The following is a 15,781-nucleotide window of genomic DNA, read 5'->3' as shown; positions in this document are numbered from 1 at the left end:
TTCCACTGTAGGTTTTTAAAATGATTTGTTTCTCCATCTTATCCTCTCTGTAGACTCTGCACCCTGTCTCCTCTGTGTTTAAATAAAGTTGGATGGTTTCTGACTCCACACCCCCGTCTCTTTGGGGCCACTTGGGAGTACAGCCTCCTGATTCTAGTTGTTTTTAGAGGGAATCTTCTCTGTTGTTAGAATATACTATTGCATCAATGGACTTTCCCTGTGTCCAGGTATGTGTGTATCTGTCTCTCTATCACTCTATCTATCTATCTATCTATCTATCTATCTATCTATCTATCTATCATCTATCTGTCTATCATCTATTTATCTACCATTTCTTAGTACAGCCACAACCCATACTGACGAGAAAGAAGGTAACTGAGTCAGTGCAGGAACTGTGAAACTACTATGCAATAGATGTACAAGAAGGGCACATAAACGAGCTACTTATAGGACTAGAAAATGTGCAAAGTACTTTGCTTTTGGAAACAAGCTTAGGAATTAGTCTATATTAAAGGCAGTCATGTGGTCTTCAAACCCCTCTGCCTTTCTAATGGAAAGGTTGACAAAAAAACCAAGAAATTCTCTCCTCTTGATAGAAACTTGTGGGAACTATTCAGGAATTCATGGTAGATTGGGTAGTTAAGCTTTAACTTCATGAGGATTGTATAAAAATATTTTATAAAAACTTCCAATAAGATTTTCAACTCAAATGAAAAAGACAATGGACGTAGGAATGTGGGGTGAGGGTTTTGGATGGAGAAGAAAACTTCAGTCTCGACCCCGTTCATTTCAGCTAATCAGCAGTTTTCTGAGTGCAGCAGCGGGGGCCGTGCACAAGCCTTAAGCCCGTCCCCTGCACTGGGTCCTTGCAGCTCCTAACCCACTCCAGCTCCTTTCTGAGTCACCTCCAACATGGTACTTTAACTCAGAGAGCAGCCACAAAAGACTCGTAGGATTTCCCAAAGATATGGGTCAGGGCAGATGAAATTCTAACTTCCAAGTCACTGAGATCTGTATGTATTGTTTCCCACTCACTGGTGACTTTACCTCTCATAGAGTGTAGGGAATGTAAAATTTCTAGCCAATTCAGTGCTTCATTGAGAGAAAATGACTGAGCGTGAGCTACACAGCGAGCCTTGGGGATGTTTTTGGTTCTCTTATGTGTGGTCCAGAAGGGACAAGAATATATAAACAACGTTTAGTTAATATAAACAACACAATCTTTAAACAAGAAGCTGGCTGGGCTGGTCCTTTTTATTTTTTTTAAGACTGAGTCACAGATTCAGAAATAGAAAGATGTTTTCAGTTCAGACCTTTAACATTTAGGTCTCTTTTCTCTGTGTGATAGAGAGAGAAGAGGTTTTGAAATTGGGGCTTGTGTGTCTTTCAACGTTGCAAGTAGTTTGTCTAAACCTTTCTCCTTTGTCCTGATGAGCATGTAGCTCTCGGACCCAGGACTTGGATCTTCTTTCACCATTTCACATGTGTGTATTTCCCACTAGTGATGTAAGTCAGCGTGAACATAGGACTCACGTGATTTTCGTAAGAACAGGCCACTGCGTAATTGAGCTACACAGTAACAAAATGGTGCGTTTTGCCTGAAGGTGCTTAATACACGGTTACTCAATGGAATTAAATTAATTGGATGTTGACCTGACAATGTTTAAAATTCAAAACCGGCAAACAGAATAAGGAGATGAAAGCTTGTCTTGCCCGCTTCCCTCCCAACCTCCGCCTCTCCCCTGCCCCCGTATAATTAAGTCACTTTGGAAATTTTCCCTGAGGGCAAACATATTTTAATGATAATCATATTTTTTTGTGGATAGAAAAAGAAATGGTAATTTATCACTTTATTAAGTATTTATCAAGTACCGTATTTTTAAAAATATGGTAACTGGATGCTTAGTCGCTAGTTGCATGTATGTTTTGCATCCAAATATCAATTATTACAGTATGCATTATTTCTCCAAAGATGTAGTTTTCAGACAATTCCGGCAAAATCAAGTTTTAAAAAAAGCTTTTCTATGTGAGCATGAATACAGTTTAATTCCTTTTATTTTCTGCAACACCAGTCAGTTAAATAAATACACGGTGTGTGTTTAGAGTGTGTCACTTTCTTAGTATTAAATGTTAGCTACTTTTCCTTGCTGTTTTATTTCCATGAGTGAAAAGTTCACTGGATTTTGATTCTATTTTAAGGAACTATATTTTGTCATAGTTTGGCACTTTGCTTTAGGAAACGTGGTGACCAGTGTCCGAGTCTATGCAGGAACCTGTGGGCAAAACCCTATGACATGAAGGGGAAGAGGAGTGAGCAGTTTTCACACTTTTGTTTTCCCGGACATATGTTCATGTTCGCCCATTTTGAAATTCACATTTAATAATACTTCTCTATTAGGCCCTTCTTATGTGACACAGGTACATAATGACAGGACGGTCTGGTGAGGGGACAGTCTTTGTCCCCCGGTAGGGCCTGGCCCTGTCTGGTGTGGAGAGCAAGTGTGGTGCTGCGGCCTTGGCTTTGAGATGGAGGCTGGTTGCCTCAGCAGACCCATGGCATCATTACTAACCACTCAGAGTCCAGGCTTTGCAATTTCACACGATTCCGTTTTAAATAATACTTGCATTTTCCTCAACGAAACAAAACAAAACAAATTCCCTTTCCTCCAAAAAAATCCCATCTCTCTTTTCGTGTTCCTCAGCACTGAAAAGAATCACAGACACTTTTCTGTGATCTGTTTGCTGCCTGTAAATGGCAGTTACAACAAGTAAGTGTATCTTTCAGTGATGATCACAGTCTTGAAAAGCCTTGGCTGCCAGACACCTGCAGCCAGCTTGGTTACTGCTGGTTTTCACGTGCTCTGTAGTTGCTAATTTTGGTTTTAGGTGTTTTTTTTGGTCACCATTTCTCTTCTCCTCCATCTCATTTTTGGCTAAAGAAGCCTTGGGTAGATGTTTTCTATGCATATTATGACCAAAGATAAGATTCTCTGAAGTATCTAAACAACCAAAAAAATTTTACTTAGAAAATTTACTTTTTGCAATATTACAAAATGAATTCTAAATTATTGGCTTACCCATACATACTGAGGGAAAGTTTTAATGCAAAAGAGAGCCAAAGTAAGTAACAAAATATGTAACATGCTTTTCTACTTGTTCTAGAAATTAGCCATCGGTAGAGATGACCACATGGTGTCTGAGCAGGCATAGCTGGGTTGATTACAAAGCTCTGAAGGAAATTAAGTTCACCAACATTTTACTTATTTTATTGATTCTGAGATGCATGATTTTCCCATTGTAACACTTCTGAAATTAAAATGTGACTTATAATGGGTGACACGTCATGGTTTCTTGACAGTGTTTTGTCTACTTTGTGGAATATAAAATAATAGTGCGTAGAAAAATTAAGATTTCTTATTTTGATGAAATGCAGTATTTGGTTGGCCATGTTGCACTAGCAATATATGGCGTTGGCCAGCACAAAATGATGCTGTAACGATAACCCATGACTTTCTGTGAATAATAATATAAATAACTAACTTAACCCCACAAGTTCAGGTAAATTAAATAGCTACAGACACTTTCTCTGTGTAGTTAAAGAGAAGTCGCCGTTTTCAAGGCTGTGTGTTTCTCGCTGTGTGAGAGTGTGTATCTATCGGGGCAATATTTAGGTTATGATGGGTCTCAAAGGGCATTTGGCATGTTTATTGTCAAGTATAAGAATTAAAAACCAGAAAGTCTCTTGGTCAAGATCTGAAAGAGCAAAGGGGCCAAGACTTAACCACAGCTCCCTTTAAAATTGAGTTAGAAACACCACAATTTCTTTGGTACCTTTTGAGCCCATCAATGCTCAAAATGTAGACACAGGGACGTTTTTTTCATCCAGGCAAGTTGTACCTGCTTCTGAGGTTTGGAAGCGTTTACACCACAGCAGCGATGTTGGCGCTGAGGGCGATGAAGCCTTGTTTGTGAAACCATTAAACCTATGATGGATGTAGTCACAATTACAGTATAAATACCCAACCCCCCTCCCCATTTTGCTCAAAGAAGCACTGAAATCCTGACACCTTGCTGCTTTGGAAAATGTCAAAGCTGATGCCTTTAAAAATGCTGCTTTGAGATGCCATAGAAATCTCAAATGATAAAAAGGCATGTTTTCCAGTTCAACACATGTTTTGTTTCAAAGAGTATTATCTTTTTCTAGTTATAAAATAGTAGATATTCAATGTGAAGAATTCAGAACATGCAGAAAAATAGAAGAAACTGTGACTTCCACAGTCACAGCATTGGTGACCACCTTTAATGACCCAATGCATAGTGTTCCTGTTTGTTCCCCATGAATACTATATGTGGGTACGCGCACACACACACACGCACGTTATTACCAAAATGGACCATGTTTCTAGGGGGTGATTCCACCGCATGGTTGTTGTTCTAGGACGTCCCAGGCTGGCATCCGTGTCTTCTGTGAATAGCTGGGCCTCCCTGAGCAGGGTGTATCCAAACGCTGCTTTTGCGCCAGTTTCCTTTCGTGTTTGGATGCTCACTGAAGCCCAGTGACCCATTGCTACTTCACCAGGAGCTTTCCTCAGGTGGTCCTCCAAGTCTTTCCTTTAAAAGGAAGCTTTTTTATGTTGTTGTTCTAGGCAAAAGTGAACCAGGAAACGTTATTGATAACCTTCACGCTGTTGTCTTCTTGGCTCCCAACATACGGTGGGGAAGATGAGTGGGGGTGCAGCCAGACGCTCTCTTAGGTCAAAGCGAGGGCTCCAGGCTCCCTCCAGGGCTGTGCTCAAAGGGGCAACTCAGTTTGGAGGGGGAGCATGAACAACTGCTGAGTCCAAAGACTTGTTCTAGGGAAGAGCTTCAACGAGGTCCAACCATCCATCCCTCTTTGGACACCAAGACACTTTTTTTTGTCTTTAAAATGGTTGTGTTAGTATATGTAGACATAGCACAGGTGACTCAGGTCCAAGACATGTGTCTCAGAAATCGTGGTGATGGGAGTTTAAAACTCCAAAGCTTCTGAAGGACATAGAATCTCCATTTTCATGCCTGAAAAATGGAGAATTGCAGGTTTTTGTCTTGGAAGAGTGTGGGGCCCTCATTAAGATATTTCTCTTGGTTTCACAAATATCTGCATGTCCACTGTAGCAGTGCCCTAACACTTTGTTAGCAAACCACACAGGGTCTCAGCAGAGACTCTCGCTGGAGCAAAGGGTGCAGAATGCAAGGGTGATGCTTTGGTGCTGGAGAGCAGAGGAGAAAATGTCAGGAAGCTGGAAAAGCCAGTCAGTCAGGGAGCAGAGTGTCCAGCTGCAGGACAGCCTGCGGGCCAGTGTCCTTGGGTCCAGGAGGACAGTGCGTGTCTGCTTCAGAAGGGAACAGGGCAGTGGGAAGGGAATCGCTAAACACAGGTGGCCAGGCTGAGCGCAGTTGGCACAAATAAAGTGGAACAAACATGGGCCATTTGGGCGATGCTCTGAGGAAGAAAGGAGAGGGGATGAGACAACCATTTGGTCTGGGCCTCACGCTCGCAGGGGACCCAGTAAACGAGGGGTAAGTTTTGGTGGTTGGGTGAGCTTGCCGTGCTCAGTCCTCTCCACAACATTCCTTGAACACCAGTCATTTCCCTTCAGTTGTTGGCACATTTGAGAAGAAGAAAGTGGTTGACGTGACTTGTCATCACTTTATTCCGGCTTTGTTGTGTCTTCAAAAGCTCTTGGTGGCACCGCTGGCTTCCTGGGTCTCTGAGAGGCTCTGTAGCTGGGACACCGAGCTGTGTAGCCTCCAGTCTTCTTGCCTGGGTGACAGCTCCCCCAAACGTTGCCGGGGAGTGTTTTAGAGCAATTCTGAGCCTCAGTCCTGTGTGCTGGAGTCCAGTCCATCGTGTAGACCCATGATTTGGTTCTCTCCCAGAAGACTCAGGTTTTCCTTTCCCATCTTGGTTCCCATCAGAACCACATGTGCTCAGTAACTCTGCGGCCGTGAGCAACCATGTAGCTGGGGACAGAGGCCCATGGAGATGTCAGCCTGTGTGGGGAGGGCCGGGTGATTCAAGCCTTAGCTACTCACGTAAACACAGCATCGGACACTCCAGGGGGGTTTTCGCGAGAAGGGTTACGTTTTTCAAACTTTCAGATAATGGTTGACACGAATGCTCCTCCTTCGCGGCAGTCTGGAGTTTGCCAGAAAACTCTGTCAACGGGAGTTTTCCTGTGTGCGAGCTGTAAACTTCTCCTTCCCAGCACTGGGGCCAGCGTAGCTTTTACTTTGCAGCTGGGCTGCCTCAGAAGTATGCATTTCAAACATAAACTTCCTTAACTGGAAAAAGAATGCTTCTCAGCCTTCAAAATAGCTTCGCGATGTGACAGTTTTTGCTGTGGTGAATTCTACATCAGTGTTAGTTCTTTGTCCTTGTTTAATTTGGCCGGTCACAAAGGCACTGGGCTACACACACACACAAAGGATTTTTCTTTTCCACTTTAACTTTGATTTTCAATCTCGTTGGCTGGCAGTGAAATGTACTGCTTTATTTTTGAACTATATTCTGACAGAATTAATTGCTATTTTGCCAATGAGTAGAAAATGCCAAGGTTTTAAAATTCGGTTTCTTCTCTGGGATTTAGCCGTGAAAGGATCAGAGAGTAAATAGCCCAGTGGTTGGAAAGGGGAAACACAAATCATTTCACCTTAAATTATCCAACACCGATAGCTGACATTCGGAATTCTGAGTGCAGGTTATCAAATCCTTTCATCAATATAGTTGTATCTACTGCTATGGGTGAGTATTATGTCCATTTGACAGTGAGGAAACTGAGGCTCTGGAAGGTTTAGGGAGCTTTCCTCCCTCTCTTCTCTGGTCTGTCTCCGACACTATTGTGATTAGACCCTCAGCCTCTCGTGCTGGGTGCTCAGTAACTTGCACATTCTGATTTCTGCTCTTTCCTCATCTTGTTTTTAAAGATATATGTAAGCTGCCAAAAGAAGAAGGCACTTGCCGGAAATTTATTTTGAAGTGGTACTATGATTCTCAGACCAATAGCTGTGCGAGATTCTGGTACGGAGGCTGCGGTGGAAACGAAAATAGATTTAATTCACAGAAAGAATGTGAAAAGGTTTGCGCTCCTGGTAAGTGATTATGCTTTTGTGTGTGTGGCGTTCTCAAATAAAGTAAGAGACCCAGGTCAGTACTGAGGCTGTTCAAGACATTTGAATGATTATGATGGCTGTGAAAAAGAAGATACATTGTATCTTCTGATAAGGAAGGTATTCAAATAAAGCACATGAATGAAATTAATTTTCTGAATTATTGTAATTTCCTAAAGACATGCAAGTATCTTTGTATTTTTTGCCAGTGAAGAAACACGTGACCAACTACTCCTCAGTATTTGGAAATGTTACTAAAGTCTCTGTTATTCATAAAATATTATAATAAACACGATTATAAGGGAAATAATATAATGAATGATTATAGATACCACCAAAGATAAATAGCCCCATCTATTCATGTTTAAATAATTTTGCTTCCTCTAAATAATAATGTTGGTACTGGGGCCACCCAATATCTCCATTATGTTGGGCAGTTCGATTCGTAATAAAATAAGAACAGCTGCACCAAGAGCCTGGGCCCAGTGCCAGGACGGGATAGTCCAGCATGAAGGTCTGGCAGGTGATGCAAGGTGAGCGGATGGGCCCAGGTGGCACAGAGTCCCACCCCAAGCCAAAAAGCTCCCAGGAAACCAATGAAGGTTTGCAGCAGAAAAGTGAGATGGGCGATGAAAACCAGTGGCTGTGGGATCGTTTTCATGAGCAATCCAGTGCCCTTTTCGGTCAGTAACATGGCTTTTCCCCCTCCTCTTCTCTCCCTGCCTGCCCCTCTCCATCACTGCTCAGTGCTTGTCAACCCCGGAGTCATCAATGCAATTGGGACCTAAAGGTGGCCGACCCGTGACACATACCTCTTGAAGAAGAAGGAGTCAGCCCTTTGCAAGCCGTCTTCCTAGAAGCTCTGGGTGTAGACCCCCTGGCACTGTACCATTTCATGTTTCGACTCACATTCGAACTCGGGACGAACCGTTCCATCACCTGACCTATCGATGTGGTGCTAAGTGTGTCTGGACCCAATGCTCTTTGTCTCCAGGCAGTAATATCATATACTTTGAACGTTGTGTAATAGTTATCCACTGCTGGTGTGTATGTGAACATTCCTATAAACTCAAATTCCGTCTGGAGTCTCATGCTATGCCTGTTCCGGGCAAATGTAAGTTCTAGAAAATAATCCCAACTTCACAGCTAGTCTATATACTTCCGCTTGGTTCGTTTTTTCCCCCTCTTAATTAAGCATGACTTTAGATGGAAAGCCTGTGTATGGTGAATAAACAAGTGCCCAACTTTTCCGTTTTTCTCCCAATACCCTGGATTAAAGTTTGAGAGCATTTTCTTTTTCTAAAGCCTCTAACAAACGATCACATTAGAAGGCAGCAAAATCTCTTAATCTCTGTGCACTGTTATGGGACCAATGCCGTCATTAAAGAATGAAAAGAAAATCATAATAGAGAATATTTTTGGCATTCCTCTAATGTTGTGTGTGTTTTTATTTTTTGCGGGGGTGGGGGGTTTAATTTTAATTTTAAAATTTTTAGGAAATTTATACAAAGAAACTTTTTAATAAAGTATATTGAAAGTGTCTTGGGTTTGGTGTTATTGTTGGCTGGCTTGTTTTCATAGCACCTGTTGTCAGAATGACCCTTAGGCCAGGGAAATTGGGCCCCATCCAGGCCCATGGCCCTGGTTACCACCTTCTTGTTTCCAGTGGAGGGATTTGACCCACTCACACCCAGCACTCCCTGGTCAGCTGGATGGGGTTCCTTGCTCAGGACCCTGGAGTCTTTCTGGTCTTGAGGACCCTGCTGGCTTTTACCTTTTCCTCCGCCAACCCCCTCATCTTTGAGGCCCCCCCCCCCCTTTGTAGCATAAGACCAACCTAGTAGATCTCTAAAGGGCTCAGGTGATGGTCATGGATGCCTTTCAAATGGATATGAAGCCTGGGTGGGAAATGTGGTCTGTGACTTTCTCAGTGACAGCCACCCCAAAGTCCCCCAGCCCCACAGGAACCTCCCTATGGCCTGTGCACCTCCCTCAGACTGTGTGTGTTCAGGCCAAGTTCATCCCATTGGAGCAGGAGATGTTTGTAGAGGGGCTAAGGAAGGTTGTGTCAGTGGCGTAGTGGATGGTTTATAAGCCAGGAAAATATTTGTTTACTCAGTCTGCCGTAACCAAATATCACAAACTGGGTGGCTTAAAACAACAGAGGTTTATTGTCTCCCAGTTCTGGGGGCCAGAAGTCCAAAATCAAGGTGTTGGCAGGGCCGTGCTACCCTGAAATCTCTAGCGGAATCTTTCCTTACCTCTTCCTACCTTTTGGTGATTCCTTGGCGTGCAGCCACATGACTCCAATCTCTGCCTCTGACTTCACGTGGCTTCTCCCCATGTCTCTGCCTTCATATGGCCATCTCCTTTTAACGACACTGGTCATATTGGATGAGCGCTAACCCTACCCCAGTGTGACCTCATCTTAACTAGTTAATCTGTATTGACCATATTTCCACATTAGGTCATATCCTGAAATCCTGGGTATTAGAACTTCAGCATATCTTTTTTATTTTTGTTTTTCATTTTTTTGTGGGGGATGTTAGGGGTGCATGCAATTCAGCCAATTCAACCACAACACAGTTTTAGCATTTCCAATACCTGCTTCCAACTCAGTTATGTTGATCCATTGCTGACAGCGTGGTAGCAGCTCTAGCGAAGACCTTTCAGCTGAATTCAATCACTTCCTAGTCACTTTTGGGTATTAAAACCATCACTACTGGATCTTGAGGCTGAATCCTGTTTGTTTTAAAACTTAAACTGCAGGTACTATCCAATGCCTTGAACCCCACGCAGGCTGGACTTGCGGCACAGGATGGGGTTTGAGTGGAGATGTCCAGGGCTTCCTCTTTACCTTCCTGGCCTGTGGAGTTCTGTGTTGGAGTTCCTCGTTGGATCCCTGAGGCAGAGGTTGAGTTGACTTTCTGTTGGCTGGGGCTGCTCTCTCTTCCCCTGCCCGTGGGTCCTTTCTGCAGCAAGGCCCCCATGCTGCTCTCTCAGGGCATATATTGGTTCTCTGGCAGAATCTGTGGAGACTAGCTTGGGCAACGGGGCTTCTGTGAACCTCTTCCTCCCGTCTCGCAGCCCCTGTTGGGGGAAGCCCTCCCCACAGGCTCTTGGTGCTGGAAATGCCTTTATCCAGTACAACACCCTCTTGGGGTACAGTGTAAGCTGGTCAGCTCAAGTCCAGCTGCCTTCTTGGGTCACTTAATCAACAGGAAACTCACATGACCTTGTCAAATCAACTGGCCTCCCTATTTCCACCCAACCTCCTCCTGCAGGTCCAGTGGTCAGGCTCATGGCCACTTGAAAGCTGGTTTTCAGCCCCTAACTCAGTGGCAGTGAGGATAATTCAGGCCAACTACCCCCTCTGTGTATTTCTCTTAGGATTTTGTCTTCAAGGAAGGGGTCAGTTGAATGCCCCTTCCTGCTTCCACAGGAAGTGAGTTTCCTCCCTTCCCCACGGGACGTGAGGAAAGAGTGTAGCTTCTCCACAAGTGCTGCATTGACCTTGAAAGGCCACCGTGACCTTCTCCCCTGGTTCTCTTCTACCTCAGCAGTGACTGGTGCACTCACTGCCCTGGGTGACCACTTCTGGGAAGATAGCATCCACCCAACACCAACATCTTGTAGGAAACTCATGAGCAGAGGGCTTTGGGCCCCAGTCTCCTCAGCGACGGGCTGAACATTGCACCCCCCTCCATGCCCCTAACTCTCCTAGAAGAAAATTGGAAGCCCAAGGCACCCCAGTAGTGTGTGTGACTCTGTCTTCACCATACATTAGTGACCAGTGACTGAAGACTCCTTGAGGGGACAAGAGGGAAAGTTCATCACATATCCCATGGTTTGATTTCACACAAAAGCCCTTGAATAAGCTGTCTCAGCCCCAGAGTGCCTCTCCTCCACAGCTGCCTCAAATCTCCTCCTCCTCTTCCCTCGCCCAGCTGCTTAAAATCCCCTCCCACCTCCCAGCAGTCAGGCCTTCCTCTGGACGTGGGCGCTTCAACTAGTAGGAAAACAAAAGCCCTAGAGATGGTAGAACGGTGGGCGTCTTGCTTCCGGCCCTGTTTACATGAGGCCTATTCACCCCATCACATTAAAAAAATTAATTTTGCATACAATGAGGTGCATCCATATATGTGTACTGTTTAATGAGTTTTGACTAATGAATATACCCATGTAATCCTCACCACACTCACCACGTGGAACACCTCTGTAATCCCATCCAGCAGGGTGTGTAAAGAGCCTTGAAAGTTTTCATAACTCTTCTCCCAATAAATTTATCCTAAGGAAACAACTGGAGATGCACAGAGATTTATGTTCAAGGATATTCCATATGGCGTTATTTGCAATGGCAAAAATGAATTAGAGGTTATCAAAATGACCAACGAGAAGGGGGTGCTTAAATCCATCATGCTTCACCAACAAAAGAAAAAGATAAGTAGCCATTGAATATGTCATAATGTTGATGAATGGTCCATGCAATTGTCGCCCCTTATCCATGGGGTTACATTCCAAGACCCCCAGTGGATGCCTCGCACCATGGGCGTACCAAACCCTACGTCTACAATGTGTTTTCCTCTACATACATATGTACCTACAATAAAGCTTAAATTATAAATTGTGGACAGTAAGAGATTTACAATAATACTTAATAACAACATAGAACAATTATAAAAATATGCTGTAATAGAAGTTATGTGAATGTGGTCTCTCTCTCAAAACATCTTGTACTGTACTCACTCTTCTTCTTGTGATGATGTGAGATGATGCAAAGCCTATGTGATGAGATGAAGTACTCAGAATGGCATGCATTTCCAAACTTCATGAATTGTTTATTTCTGGAATTTTCCATTTTATATTTTTGGACCACAGTTGACTGCGGGTAACTGAAAATGTGGAAAGTGAAACCACAGCTAATGGGGGACAACTGTAATCAGTCAATGTTTATGATAGAATGTTTAAAAAGGATACACATCTGTATATTTAATCTGTGTATTTAGTTTCATATCCATGCATGTATGTGTATACACGCATACACACAAATATATGTGTCTCTTTTGCAAAGAAAAAATACTGAAAGTAAATACAACAAAATTTAAGTAGTGGCGCTTTCCAGCGTGGTAATTGAAATGTTCGTCTACACTTAATTTTTTTATGAAAATAAACATGCTACCTTTATCAAATAGTTATTTTAAACTTGACGGTATTTCCATACATGGGTTGTACTATTTGTAAATTTAACTTGTTTCATGATCTGTGTTGTATGGATGTACTTAACCATTCACTCACTCATTCATTCCTTTGTTTCACATGTGTTTATTGAATGTTTATCACGTGCTAGATCCAGATCTAGGCACTGGACACACAGTTCTCCTGGACATGACCTAGGTTGACCAGACAGCATAAATACATCCAGAAAATCTTAGGAGGTGGGAGATGCTGAGGAAAAAAGTAAAATGGCCGTCTTTCCTATTCCCTTGGTTTCCTATCCTGACCTGGCACAGTTAGCACGTGGTGGTCCCGGGGAGAGAAAACCTGGACGTTAGGAGCGCTCCAGGGTACATTACCACAGGCACTGGCCCTCACACCCACGCCAGGATGCTCAGATGTGCAGAGTCAACAACTGTGGGAGGGAGAGCTGTGGTCTGAGAACCCCACTGGGCCACAAGGACACTCCTAAGGGGGCTTTCCCTAGCCATCGATGATGCTGTCACTCCCCACACGTCCAGACCCTAAAAAAGTTGCTTTTTACCCCAATGTTAACTATAAAATGGAGTGGAAGAAGAATGAATGGATTCAGCTGCCCCAGATTTTCAATTTTACATGCAGATCCCGTTTCCATGTAATTTTGTTGTGTGAAGAAGGCAATGACGGGCAGCTACGGGAGATGACAATGGCCGTGGGACAGAGAAGGTGAGCCTGGGGGATGGACCGTGCTGTGGTCGGGGGCCACCACATTTCAGTAGGTAACCACGCGTCTCATTGCGAAGGCACCTTTGGAAGAGCACGTGAAGGTGGTGAGGGAAGCCGCCAAGAAGGTAGCTGAGGGAGCGTCCTGGGCAGCCGGGGCCCCGAGAGCAAGGACTGTGCGTCACGCACAGGAGCAGCGCCGAGGAAAGCCAGGCTGGGCTGCGTGAGTGAGGGGAGAGGCCAGAGGGGCCTTTGGTGACTCGGCGGTAAGCAAGCCATCGTTCAGCGGCTGCTTAAGATGACTGACGTGATTGTTTGTGAGTTTTAAAGGACCCCTGGCTGCTGTGTGTGGACGAGATGCCAGAGCAGCGAGGTGATGACACCCGTGATGAGGCTGTGGCAGAAATTTAGGTGAGAGGTGATGGTGGCCGCAACCAGAGCAATCGCAGGAGAAATGAAGTGTGGGCTCTGGAGACATTTTGTTTCCAAATAGGCAAGAGCTGATTCCATTTTTTGTGCTCTGTTCAGCTTTCCACATATATTCCCACAAAGACACAAAAACAAAACCCCGTTAGGTCATCTGTCTTGACTTTGCGTTCAGCAAAGTGTGGTCTGAGGTGCAGGACTCCTGCCCCGAAACTCATGGACGTCTCTCCAAGACCCGTGCTTTGCCAGACCACGCCAGGGACTCCGCATCCTTCCTTGAACCCTGGCATGCCCTGACCCTGATGCCCAGCCAGCTCTTTCTGGGGCAGCCCTCAGAGAACTTCCAGCCTGGCTGGTGTAGAAGGGGGCGTGCCAGTAAAGAACACGTGTCTTGGATTTTGTTAACAAGAGCTAAGCTTCTGCTGAGTGAGGCACTGGGGCTGTCCTAGCAGCTAGCGTGACCTTAGTTAACACAAGTCACCTCTATCCAGCAGCAGCTGTGTGCCAGGCACTGTACGGGGGGTTTCACATTCATCATCTCAGGCAGTGCTGTCTGGTAGCGGCCATTATACTAGTTTTACAGATGATGAAACAGAGGGTCAGAGTGGTCCAGTTTATCCAGCTGTACTTGAGCAAGTCACCATGACCCAGAAGCTCTCCCTGAGCTCCCAAGGCCACATTAGTGCCTGCTGGACCTTCACTGCCATTCCCCAGGGGCTTTGGATGCTCTCCCCGGAAGCTGGATGTGAGCTAGGGCTCCACCTTCTCCCATCACCCTACCCAAGGCTTCTGTTACTCTCAGCGGACAGAGTCCTTATTCTTCCCCTTCCTTTTGTTCCAGTTTTCCCACCTCTGATTATCTGGGGCTGCTCTGCTTATTCTCTGAAGGACTCAGAGAAGCTGGACACCCCAGCTGAAGTTTAGGGCTGTGCAGAGGGTGACGTGCTTGGGGCTGAGTCACAGGCACATCTGTCTGGACTCAACCTCAGCACATTTCAGTGCTTTCATCATCATTTTTGCTGGATTTGTGACTATAAGTGCCTTTACCTCCCCCCACCACTCGCCTCGCCCTTTACAACTTTCTACATAATTTTAAAAAAAAGTCACAGTGAGTGGGAATGGGCGCCAGAACTTCTGTAGGAAGCCAATATCATGAACCCTCAGGGTCAATTTTAACCTTCTTCCCTGATGGTGATTCATTTGGGGGAATAGTTCAGATTTCCCTGCCAAATTTCCCTGCTGTCAAATGTCCAGCTGGATCTTGTTAGTCTTCACGAGCCAGCTTCTCCGGGTTCACCCATCTGGGCGCGGCTTCCAGCAAAGCTGGGGGCTGCTGTCGGTGCTGGGACACTGGGCCAAGTCCAGGGGCTTCCCAAGGCTCTGCTCCTTCCTCGGCTTTAGTTCCCTGGTCTCCGCTTTGATGCTGCCTCTGCCTCCCGCCTGCCCTCCGAGCCATAGGGCTGGTGTGAGCTGTTCCTAGCACTGTCGGCTTCCCAGGGGGTCTTCCTGTTTGTTTGGAATCATGGCTCCAGAGCTGGACTGTACTTCAGAGATCCTGAGGCTCAGTGTGGAACCAGTTCAAGGATCCCTTTCCACATTAGTCCTCATTCTGTGACCCACATGGTGGGTGTGAACTTGTCAGATTGAAACACCAGAGAAGGAGTATTTGAAAATCCAGTTGCTACAGCCCAAAGATATTTGACAGTGGGTGATGGGAGACAACCAAAGAAGAAAGGGCCCCTGAGCATATGCATAAGGGAAATGCCTTCCAAGTAATACGAAACCTGGAAAATAGATATGGTTTTCCTGCCTTAAGTCAAAGATGTCTGTGAAAACCTTCCCGACGCTGTTGCAGAAAACCCTCTTGTAGAAGGGACTTGGGCATATGTACAGGGAAGAACCAAGTGTGTATGCATTCAAGAGGGATGCTGGAGTGCCAGTCTTTGCACACATTTCCCAGGAGATGTTAGAAACGGAAACAGCACAACACAAAAAAAATTGGTGGAGCCTGAATACTCATGAATATCAGATTAGAAGACTCAAATGAGAACAGTTGTGTTTGATAGGAGTTCTGGTTCAAGGAGTTGCCTGGTCATATGTGACCCAGTCTTTGTTGGGTTTCCCCTAAAAGCAGACTCTGGCCAAGGTTTGGTTGCAGGTCATTTGTTTAGGATGGTATGTGGGGTGCATCAATGAGGGAAGTGAGAAGCAGGACAGAGAAAGGTCAACAGAAGGTGCATTGATCACAACCAGTTAGCGCTGTGGTTGCAATGCTGGTGAACCACCCACC

The 15,781-nt window shown here is 45.0% G+C and overlaps 1 protein-coding gene across 5 annotated transcripts in view; it reads left to right on the top strand.

The window, feature by feature from the left end:
* COL6A3 (collagen type VI alpha 3 chain) overlaps positions 1 to 8,690 on the top strand; it is an 80,055-nt gene extending 71,365 nt beyond the window's left edge. For all 5 annotated transcript variants that reach the window (XM_019740939.2, XM_074315604.1, XM_074315601.1 and 2 more), the window contains 2 exons: positions 6,967 to 7,131; positions 7,897 to 8,690. In XM_019740939.2, the coding sequence (XP_019596498.2) occupies positions 6,967 to 7,131; positions 7,897 to 7,937 (206 nt within the window). In that variant the 3' untranslated portion in view covers positions 7,938 to 8,690. The remainder of the gene's footprint in view (positions 1 to 6,966; positions 7,132 to 7,896) is intronic.
* The last annotated feature ends 7,091 nt before the right edge of the window (positions 8,691 to 15,781 follow it).

Source organism: Rhinolophus sinicus, linkage group LG01 (genome assembly GCF_036562045.2).
Source record: "Rhinolophus sinicus isolate RSC01 linkage group LG01, ASM3656204v1, whole genome shotgun sequence".
Classification (NCBI taxonomy): Eukaryota; Metazoa; Chordata; class Mammalia; order Chiroptera; family Rhinolophidae; genus Rhinolophus; species Rhinolophus sinicus.
Note: the sequence above shows the minus strand (reverse complement) of the source record. Positions and strands in the feature narration are given on the sequence as shown.